General features: G+C 49.8%; 2 protein-coding genes across 2 annotated transcripts; both read right to left on the bottom strand.

The window, feature by feature from the left end:
- Positions 1-310: 310 nt before the first annotated feature.
- Positions 311-1560, bottom strand: LOC100906778 (uncharacterized). Its single transcript, XM_003740008.1, has 6 exons — positions 1557-1560; positions 1164-1298; positions 942-1003; positions 693-800; positions 562-588; positions 311-373 (listed from the first exon to the last, which is right to left on the bottom strand). The coding sequence occupies exons 1-6, from the start codon at positions 1558-1560 to the stop codon at positions 311-313; spliced, it is 399 nt and encodes a 132-aa protein (XP_003740056.1).
- Positions 1561-2226: 666 nt separating this feature from the next.
- On the bottom strand, positions 2227-11222 carry LOC100906630 (uncharacterized). The gene is made up of 14 exons (XM_003740007.1): positions 11147-11222; positions 10051-10180; positions 9729-9874; positions 9491-9615; positions 6328-6512; positions 6139-6230; positions 5888-6024; positions 5676-5786; positions 4742-4931; positions 4221-4353; positions 3943-4126; positions 3096-3280; positions 2728-2900; positions 2227-2544 (listed from the first exon to the last, which is right to left on the bottom strand). The coding sequence occupies exons 1-14, from the start codon at positions 11199-11201 to the stop codon at positions 2429-2431; spliced, it is 1962 nt and encodes a 653-aa protein (XP_003740055.1). The 5' UTR covers positions 11202-11222; the 3' UTR covers positions 2227-2428.

Raw genomic sequence — 11222 nt, 5'->3', positions numbered from 1 at the left:
TCGAAGCGTATCGAGCTCTTCGTCTCGACGGGATCATGAAGGATACCATTCGGAGCATTGATTCCTTCTGGAAAGTTCCCGACATCCCCCTTGAAACTCTCCAATTTCCTTGATCGGGTCTCGCCAATTTATTCATGTAGCGCTGTACGAATGCTAAGCTACGGCATTGGAATTCAACTTCGGGGACCTGGCGCATGAATGCAGCGGATGTCGGCGCCTATGAGGTCAGACAACAGCGTGGAGCATTCTCAATAATTATTGGCGAGGAATTCCCAGATTTTTCATTAGAGATGAACATTTGGACATACGATTAGACAAGGTACTTATCGTGGCATTCCCACACGACTGGAATTGCTCCTTTCAGATCATCTTCCTGCGACAATAGAAGAAAAAGGCGAGGATAACCGCTTGAAAGTACCGTCTAGTGATCAGGAATCAATGGTTTATGATCACCCAGCTCGAGCGACTCGAGTCTGAGGTATCTGTCTCCTAGTGAGTTCACAGAAACCTATTCCGAAGTTTCCCGAGTGTACCTGAGCGAGATTTCTGATCGAAACTCACCGATATGTTGTCTGCGACGGCATCAATCTGTAATTGGAGAAATAGAGGCAAGTTTTGGTGCTCCCAGCCGAGAAGAACCAATCGCGCCAACATAACAGTGAGCGAAAAATTTTATTCGGGGGTAAACTGACAATGACGTCACCCTCGTCGTTGTTCGCCTTGCAAACGTAGCGGAGCGTCTCTAGAAGCGACGAGTCCGGGAAGAGCTCTCGAACAGACACCAAGGTCCGTTCGACTACCTGCCGGGAACCGCTCTGATTGAGCTTACCGGAGCACAGATACGCTTTCGACAAGATTGCCATATGAATTTACTCGATTGTTATGGGAGACAAATTATTCGCTCATAGGGAATTCGCTGAATGTACGCGAAAGCATCTCACATCTTTATCGATTCCCTCGATGAGACAGTCGATGAAGCTGGCTGTGGGTCCATCGTCGAAAACTGGAAGCAATCAGGGGTAGTCTCTCGTCGGCATCAGGACGATGAATGGCATGAGGGAATTTGAGAAAACTCGGATTTTCTCAAGAGGGGCTGATTCCATCCTGACTCAGTAAGATGGGACTTTCCTATCCGAGCAGGTAGTCTATTCTATTATATTCACCGCATATGTTCATGGCTGGTAGGGAGTCTTTGAGTTCAGCCGAAACCATCCAGCCCATTCTGACGAGCAAGATCAGCACACAGCTCTTACGCATGCCGGCAAACTTTACGGACATTTGATCGTTGGGCTCCTTGCCTGCTCCAGATCATTAATGAGAATTAATTCAGAATCTTTTTTTTACATCATCCAATAACCGATTGCAAGATCCTTATTTACTCAGCTTGTCCATCAGAATACTGACCAAGTTCCGATGAAGGGGTACGAGCTCAATTCCTTGATCTCAGTCGACTGATGTTATCTTGAGGCATACGCGGCTCTCCGTCTCTGCATTGAGACGGAATGTGAAATCGCCTGTTCGAAGCTCCGCTGATCCTGATAATCGCAGGAGCTCACCCATACCTAAGCACGGAGCAACGACGCTCCTCTCTCTGATAGGCACTGAATTCAAGATATTGGCGTACAAGAATGCGTAATAAGGGCGGGCTGTCGGAGGATATTCGCCAATATTCGGACATCGGATCCTGCCATCGATAGATAAGCCAGATATATTGCTCGTTTCAGCTCGATCCAACGTGGGAATACGCGGAAATACACTGCACGAATATTTTCAGGAAACAAGTCACTGGGGACACTCTGCGACGTCTTGATTCGCGGACCCCTCCCGGCATCGGAACTTGGGACAGACTGGACGAGAAATCCTATGGAAAAAAGGAAATCCCATGGAAATTCAGGCTACAGGCTGAATTGGACTTCGGTGGCTATGGGCGCGTGCCCCATACGTAAGCCAGTAGCTCATCGGGTGAACTGAGGAGTGCAGCTGACCCTGCTTCGAGTTTGGGTACGGAGCTCAAGCTCAAAGATATTTTGGGAAGCTTCCCGAAACATGCTCCTCCATGAATCCTTGACGAACGATCCAGTCTCGGTTGGAGCGACGGACTCAGATGTTCCCCCTTCGTAGGAGACAGCATCTCCACGAATTTCACGAGAACTTTCGCCCAGCTAATCCATCTTTCTTTATTATGCTCCCTCACCAAATATCCGATATATCCGGCTCGTTTATTGGATGAAGTTCCTATGAAATCTTTCTTGTCAAAGGAGCGCACAGATTGACCCCACCATGAGGTGGAAGGCGTTTTAGGATTTTATGCCGAATCGAGAAGAGCGGTGATTCCAGGAGATTGAATCCGGCAGGGGATGATCGACCGTCTGGCACCGATAGCGCATCAGATGTATGTGATTGCTCGTGCTTGTTCGTCACGGTTTGCTCACAACGGCGATGTGATCTCATTTTCCTCTTGCATCCGCATTCTCATCTGGCCTCCGAGACCGCCAGGAACGGATAGAGGCAGTTCGCCATTCACGATGAGGGGTATCTTCGAGCCTGGAATCGCGAGAATTCGAGTTGAAAATCGATGGATAGCTTCAGTCGGAAGTTGTCGGTCTCCCCTCATCGACATGACTAATCCCTGAGAAATTGACCAGACAAATTTCGACAGAGGGCGGAATTCAATCGGAGACCGAAGCGAAAACCAATATCGATGGATTCTAATAGTGCTACGCTGACCGGAATCCTTCTTCCTCCGTGACTTCATCGCCAGAGAAGTGCCATCTAGTTTGTTCGGCATGCTTTGCTGCTCGGTGTGCGGTCCCGCTTCGGGAACAAAGGCTTTATTCACGTATTCGCTCCGAGTGTTCGTTGACGAGTTTTCTCCCGGTAGTTCCGACTCACCCGACCCCCTTGGACGAACAGAATCAATGATTAGGGCAAGCGAGAAATCGAAGGTGGAGATATCTGACAGCCTCGGAGCAGATATCATTCCCGACGACGCTCTCCCCACTGGCAGACAATTGGGTCCCTATGTCGGGCTCACGATTCCCCCCTCCATTCATGATTTGTATTTCTATATGATATCATCTCTTAGAATCTCTCACCACCAATCCGCGTTGCTCTTCCTGCGCTTCTGCTCGTTTATCTGCGCGATGACTTTACGTTGCACGTCGCTATTCAGTTGAAATCTCCATATGGCACCGAAGGTGATGGTGCAAATGAGCACCAGGAGACCGAAAAATATCAGATTTCGTTCCAGAGATATCTCCACGTGACAGTGAGGAGCGAGCTGGGGAAGAGCTTCAAATCATCACTCTATCAGTGATACTATCAGTGGTAGTAGATCGCTACTACCACTGATTGTCATCGCCGCAGCTCTAAAAAGCTTGGATAATGTGATAATGCTTTTTGGGCGGGAAGAATGCACCGATTCCCTTTTCGCTAAAAAATGTTCAATCTTCTGACTCTTCCTCTTCACGAGGAGAGCGTCAAAGAGAATAAACATAGGAAACTTTATTTAAATTAGCAGTCGTGTACGAAAGACGAGTCGAGGGCCCCAAGTGTTGCGACGACCGAGCAATGCCTTCAGCCCATTGAATGAGTAAATGCGGAGGATTCTCGAGAATTCCCTCCGCTGAAGAACAAACAGCCAGCCTTGTTCTGGCTCCAGACCGGAGGAAGGGCGTCACGATTTGTGAAGTCTTCAACCGTGATCGCCAACGAGCTGAGCGTCCTCGATCCAAAACTTGAGTTTGGCGGCGGTTCTGTGTTTGGCGATCCGTCAGTGAGAAATGTCGAGGAATGACTCTCGCTTTCTCAATTTCGGAGAATGTAAAATGGCGCTCTCATGTCCTTAGGCTCTTGGCCAAAAAAAATATGGCCCGCAGCGTATCTTCCGAAATCAACCGTGTCGGATATGGGTTCCACCGCAGGGATCACGTATTTCCTCACCCTAAAGTCATCGTCGATACCGATGTGGTGTCTGAGCTCTTCGAGAATTCTGTAATGAGTCGATTCATTGTACTCCGGAGCGTAGCTCTCTTCCTTGGTGATGACGAATACGAGCCGTACCAGAGCATAGTCACGCGCTGCGTAAACAATCGGATTGTTCTCCGGGATATCGATTTGGTTTTCACTGCAATCAAGGTTCGGTGATTGTCAAAATGTTGTAAGCGACCAGTGCCGCACAAGTGCGCCGGAATGGACTGATTGCGAGAGCTTGCTCAGACCTTCTGATTTCTACTCCCGTTTCGTTCACGAAAGATTCGTTGTTGGCGATGGTAAAGATGTAGCCTCTCAGAGTTTTCTTGATCTCCGACCACTCACTCCGCTCTGCTTTTCCACCAGAGTTCGCTATGACGCCTTTTAATTGAATGAGGACGATTAATCGCAAAACCTCCTAGGAACATAACTTCGATAGGGATTTTGATGAAGCCGAAGCAAGAGGATTCTGAAGCCGAAAAAATTTCAACACCTTATCTGAGGAAAGCAATCAGCTCTTCAAAAGTTAACAAATTCCTTCGGATACCATATTAAAAATTCAGAAGAGTTCAGAACGGGAGGGGGATAGCCTCGAGGATTAATAACACTCTTCAGCAGAAAGCAGAAAAAAAAGACAGGGCCCCCATCTCATACAATATGTGGTGTTGATGGGTACGAGGGGCACCTACGGAGTGAGAGATGACGGTGGAGCGGAAAAAGCAAGCTCTCATGTCCGATAAGAATTAATTATCAACGTTTGATAACCTACGGGTTTTGACGTAGACGCAGAACACAGCCCCGTAATTATATCTGTCATCGGGCGAGACTTTGGCATCGCCTTCCTGCTGGCAGCCGATGCTCGCTACCAGAGTGGACAAAGACTTTTCATCACTCAGTTTTCCTTCCCAGACGATGTTCTGGAACACGGCTACGTAGATGTCCACCGCGTGGATCTCCGCCTAGAAAGATGAAAATTCACTGATCATATACTTGATCGATTCTGTTTATCCTTTACTTTAGAAGCTCATCAGTCGCGGATGGAGCTCATCAATTCGGAACAGATGCGGCTATTATCGGGTTAGATATTTGGATTTTGTTCCCCGGTTTTCTGTTACCAGCTGCGACCGGAATCGGGAGGCAGTCGTCAAATCAGGATCTCGGCTACCGGGAATTAGGCTCCCTAGTCCAATGATGAATCGACCGAACTTTTACCTCTCCATCTTGTCTGCGGGTGAGCATCGGAAGCTTCAAAAATAAACCTTCGAAGCTCTGACGGACGGCTGCGCTGGTTGCCAGGCGACCCTCGAGGTCCTAGCGACTGAGCAAGAGAGGCGGCTCCGCAAGCATGTCTCTTCCTACTGCCTCCTTTTCCCCGGTGGACCATCATTCCACTGTGGTCTCGTGCGGGTCCCCAAGCCTAGCGGTAAGTAGGAGCAAGGATTCCGAAGGCTAGGAATCCGATCCCATTTTCTCAATAGGCTCCTCCGCTGTCGATTTTTTTTATCGACGCGAAGTTTCTCTCCTCTCGCCCTCGGTTTCGTTGATAAGAATAAGATAAAAAGGGGCACGGATGGCACTGCACTAAACGGTTCCACATCCGAAGATATACCCCCATCTCTTCCATCGATATCCGCTCGAATCTGCACGGGCTTCATAATATTATAAATGGTCTTCCTGGGATTCCCGAGGAAGTCGACGCTCACCAAGAAGTAAGCCTCGCCTCCCGTCCGGCTGATCTGCAGGCTGACATCGCTCCGAAGATCGGAGGAACGGGAAATCAGGAGATGGTCGTTGCGTCCCTCAGAAATGTCCACCTGTAAGGCGGAACCGAGCAGTTCGTTCGCCGAAATTTCCAAGACTCTTGGCATAACGGAACGCAGATCGAGATCGCAACTGAATTCGGGAGCCAACTGGCCTGGTGTAGGTCGCAATAATATTTCGAGGTATCTTCTTGAATCTGTGAGTTTCCTTCGAGAATCAGAAGATCCACTGTGGGCTCCGATCTCCTCATGACATTGAAGAAGAGAACTCGAGAATTAGCCTCCTGTAGAACTGGAAAGTCGTTCCCTGAATAAAACCGTAAGTTCCGAGATTCGTCCCGCGAGGAACGTCAGCAGTCTGCAAGATCCTTCACAATATGAGACAAGCTCAACGAGAGAGGCTCACAGAGCTGTACAAGTTGACATGGCATCGCGAAAGTTGAGATCCCCGGAGCTCTCCGGGAAATGTACGTAATGCAGAGATCGGAGCCGAAATGCCTGGAAATATGGCTACGGTGGTCTCCGGAATTTGTTCAAATCTGAACGCTGAGTATTGATGAAGCCCGGCTAGACCACCTCCATCGATGCCGCCTACTTGAATATTGTGCGACGGGTCAGTGAAGTTGTATTGACGGAGAAGAGAATCTCCGAATCGTCGCATCGGTGGATTTCCAAAACATCTTTGTCTTGCATGTCGATCCTGATCGGATCCAGATCAACGAGAGCCATCGTGTCGTTCCTGAGATCGAGCCTATGGGTGAATGTTAGATCATCGGTCATCTGAAAGGAAAGCATGGGAACTTGACTTCGACGAATCCCCTTCCAGTGAAATTCCGGTCCCCACTCATGCTAAGTTTCCGGGATTCCGGGTTCCCGAGCTGCCGGCCTCACATCGACTTCTCGATGGACTCGTAGATCCAAGAAGGTATGCTCACACAGCAGTCACTCTTAGTCGAGATCTTGTGTTCCGCATCTCTCTCGCCATCTCGCGCACAAACTTCGTCGGAATTCTGTCGCCGGTAGTCGTAAATGGAGTTGTAAATAAATCTCAGTCGCTCGCCAATGCGAGTTTTTCGGCACATTGACATGGTTGTTCCGATCCGTGCTTGCGAACCGGTCAGTCGAGGAAACGAGTGTTCGCGGAGCAGTCAGAAGTTTCATCCCGATGCTCTTCTGATGATTAACAATGATGAATTCATCTCACCCGTTCGGGTTTTGATGGAATCTTATGGCCAGAGAAAACGGCTGCGTTCCTTCTTGTCCGATTATTTCTGCCTGCTCGACTGTCTGTTCGCCAATGCAGGTTGCGACGCACTCAAAATAATTTCATCTCAGAATCAAATCGCCTAAATCTCCTCTCCCCTCCCAGCACCTATCTTATTCGGTGGGTCGCTTTAAAAGAAAAAACGCAAAAACTCCAGGCGGACATTGCCCGTGGATTGGTCATATCGGCTCCCGTGGATTGCGGATGGAGCCCTCTCGAAGTTTTTATCCTCAGCCGGTCCTGAGACAAATTGCCACCTCAATCAATATCACTTCTTTATCAGTTGGTTTTCACGTTCTTATCGAACCGTTATCGACGGTGGCCAGGCACACCACCGAGTTGGCATGGCACGTCTTACAGCAAGCGTCTTCGCTCATCGAAGTATCGCGATGAAAAAGACGGACTGCTCTGAGGCCCACTCGTGTAGCCGAGAAACTTCTGCACACATCCTGTTCTTCAGCTCAGCTTGGGGTCCGCCGTTGTTCGATTCAGTCCTGTCGCTGCTTTCGCTTATTGTATCAATTTCTTACTGTGGCTTCAATCCACGATCACTTCCGACGTCATAGAGGGAATGATGGTACCGTTTTATGGCCACCTTTTTGAGAATTCGGATTGGACAAGACCGAAAAAGGTTACCGCACGTCAGGATCAGAGGACATTTTTATGCATCGTGGGCTATGAGCGATCTCCGAAGACGAGTGGAATCTTCGAGATGCGTCGCCGCAGGTCGGGGGCGCTCGTTCGCAAGCTCGAGGGACCGGGATCCTCCCTGCGACAGCCCGAAAGATGCGGGAAGCTCTCCATCGGTATCACTGAGCGAAATCAGAGCAGGAGAAGTCGAATCGAGAAAGTGAACCCGACAGACGTGCTTCCTCACAAGAAACTTTCGAAGAACAGACGAAAAAGCTCGTGTTTGTCTTTCGTTTTGCGCCATACGCCCGCTCGCCGCGTTCAATCCCAGAAAGTATTTTCTCAGGGGCCGACGCGACGCGCCATGCCGTCAAGAGGCCCCCTGTCATCACCGTTAACAAGGGGAACCAAAAAAGATACGTCGGACGCTACGCGCTAACTCACGGTTCTGTGCTTTCGAACTAACTTGACGACGAAGACGACCTTCGTTCCACACGAGTCTACGCAGAGCACAAAATAAGTGAGGAGCGGCACTCGAGTCGGAGGCATGGCATGAGGTGAATATTTCATAGCGAGGAGCAAACTTCGGAAGTTCGAACTCAAGTCAAGATTCGGGATCCATCCTCCAGAGGAGCGGGGAGGATTGTCTTTGAGGTCGCGACCTCAGACTCGCGAGGGTGAAGTCAATCTGAGAATCGGGGTATCGTCGAAATGATTCCCGGGAGAAATCCGCGTCTGTGGAACGAGCCGCATCGCGAACTTCCATCCGACCACGTCTGGGAATAATATCCTCCAATGTTCCCCCTCAATTGGTTTCTTTTTCCTCAACGCCCCAATAGATTGAATGGTGTGACGATGAAAGTTCGTTGTTCACTCGGAGCTCGTTTCTGCAGAAATTGAACGGGAAAGATCAGAAAACCGAAAACAGGATAGGAGAATTCATCGCCGTCGTCGGCTTGCCATGGAACGTCTCCAGCTCAGAACGGACGGCCGGCGCCGATGGCTTGAGGGGCGAAAACATTCGTGGACGTCTTCTCCTCGTTGTCTCTCTTCTCCGTTTCTGTGTGTCTTCGGCAATTTACGCTTTCTGTAGCCGTGTTTTCACGCTGCTGCCGTTGCGGCTGCTATACGGCTGTCGAAAAAGATTCGATTCGATCCGATTGAGAAAAACGGCTGCTTGTTACCAATTGTGGTCGACATTCTGCGATCCACGCAGGAATACATACGAATCGAATACCGCTCTTCTCTGCCGTTTTTCTTGATGTTGTTTTTTCTCTGTGAGGAGAGCTTGAAAGCGAAACTTTCACCACGTTCTACGAGATCTCCATCTGCAGCGCGTCGCTCCTTCGGGGGAAGCCACGATTCACACGGCTCCGCGAATTTCAAAGAAATCAAGGATTCAGGTACGCTCGACGATTCCTCTCGCAATTCCGAAACTCTCTCGGTAGCTCTGTAGGTCTGCTGTGTCAAAAGACGAAATTGGAAATCATGCTCCGTCGAGGCCTGGACTTCGTCCCCGGCGGAACCCAACCGGTTGCGCTAGGTGTTTATTCTTCGTGTTATCTTCGCACGAATTCGGTGGTGTCAACTCTTGATAAACCAACGGGTCGACAATTATCATAATTTACGAACATCGCGTTCGAAAGAATGTACAAACATGGAGAGCCCCCAGAGGAGCTCTGACATGGGATTTCCCCGGCCTGGCTCCAGAAAAAAAATCGAATTCTCGCAAAACACAGCGGCGGGCAGAATTCGACGATACTTGGCTAATGAATCGCATGGGAATGAAACTCGGACTGAGGCGAGTTCATCACGGAGGAGAACCCCTTGGCGGTGGAGGCGGAGAGGATGCAATCAAACTCACTTCTTGTCTAGCGATGGGAGAAGTCAATAATACGAATTTCGAAGCTTCCGTTTTCGCGCTTCGCTCGTAACGACACGTGCGCTGTCTTACGCATACATCATCCAGAACGGCTCTCGAGAATTCACCTGGAAAGAGAAATTGAGCCAATGTCGTTCCGAGGTTCGACTGCTGTGACTCCGGTCTTCATTCCCAGGCGAGGGGCGAGAAAGAACAACCCATCATCCCCCCTACCACCTACCGACATCGAGTATCCTGTAGAAAATGCTCGCGAGTTTTCCCTCGACTCCGCTGTACTCAATTTTCGTCTCACTCTGATTGCAAATGCGCTTGAACTTGAGGTTTGCTGCGAACGTGGAGCCGTCGACGGCAACCCCAACCGATTCGCTGGAATGATTTTGCCTTCGATTAGAATAATTCGTTAGAATATAGAGCAATGATCACAGCTCCAATCCCTCGCGAGACTCGAGAATCCTCCCGAGCAGCTCTCCTCACGAGCAATGCTCATAGGCTGATTGCTGCGAGGGGAATGGAAGGATTGCTATGGATTCTGGAGACAATACTCGATGCTCCATTTGTAGAGGAACACGCATTCCGTGTGCTTCCTGATTTTCACGACGAAGATGGTTGCATTCGATTCTCCGGGGTAGCTCAAGAAGCCCCAAGGTGCATTCCGGCGCTCTTGGCAAGAAACTGAAAGGCAGAGAGGTAGGTTAATTACGCTCTCGTGAAGAGAGCGAAACATCCCAAGATGGGCTCCGGCACCCCCCGAGCGGCATAAACTCCGCAATTGGGGCTAGCACGACACGTGGAATCGAGAATAGGTTCTGCATCTCTAACCCACAAGAGGGACTATTTGCCATGCGGCTTTCGATCAGCAGAGCCTTCTAGTGCGCACATTCTTCTGAAGACACGATCGCTAGGAGATGTCGCGGCCCCCGCTCATCCGACTCCTTAGCTACCTGAGCGTCTGCTTGACGGACAGACTGACTAGATCTTTGGCATCTACAATGAATATATCAAGTGGATTCTGCGGAAAACATGCTTAGACCTCCAGCCCCGGGTGGTCTCCGCGTTTCACATACGCAGCCTATTAACAGGAAATCTCACCCCCGCAGCCGTCCGTTCGTCGACGGCCGGCGTGGGGCCGTCGCCGCGTTGCTCGAGATCAGCTGCCTGAAGCCGACCCCAAAACTCACTCGCGGCTCAGTGTTTGTTCGGCTTTCGATTGAGTCTGATCACGGTGATTGACACACTGAGGAAGTTTTGAGAAATCGTTCGTGGCTCACGGAAGCCAGAGAGATGTCCATAGAATGAAGCAATGATGGGAGACGAATCTTCTAATATCCGTTTCGAAGTTTCTTTTTCTTTCGTGTCAAAGGCGCAGACTTCCCACGAGGGCGACACTATCGCTCTTTCACATGAAGGGCGCTTGTTTTTTTTTCATGGATTCTCTTCCGTCTCCGATCGATCCGATGTCACGCGATGCCTACACCGAACGACAAATTCGCAGTGTCAATGTTTAGATTGACGACCGAGCCAGTGCCCCCCGAAGACGGGGGCAGGGCTGAATTCCAACGAATCTGAGCCGCTCGATAATGGATGGGGAGCTTCTACTGGGGGTCTTCGAAAGAAAAAGATAAAAAAAACCGAACTCACTCAGCGAAAACTGGTTGACCGTGGTAAGGACAACAAAAGTTGCCAGCCAGCTCATCGTGCACCCTCTGGACGGCGA

This window comes from Galendromus occidentalis, unplaced genomic scaffold (genome assembly GCF_000255335.2).
Source record: "Galendromus occidentalis unplaced genomic scaffold, Mocc_1.1 scf7180000076694, whole genome shotgun sequence".
Lineage (NCBI taxonomy): Eukaryota > Metazoa > Arthropoda > Arachnida > Mesostigmata > Phytoseiidae > Galendromus > Galendromus occidentalis.
Note: the sequence above shows the minus strand (reverse complement) of the source record. Positions and strands in the feature narration are given on the sequence as shown.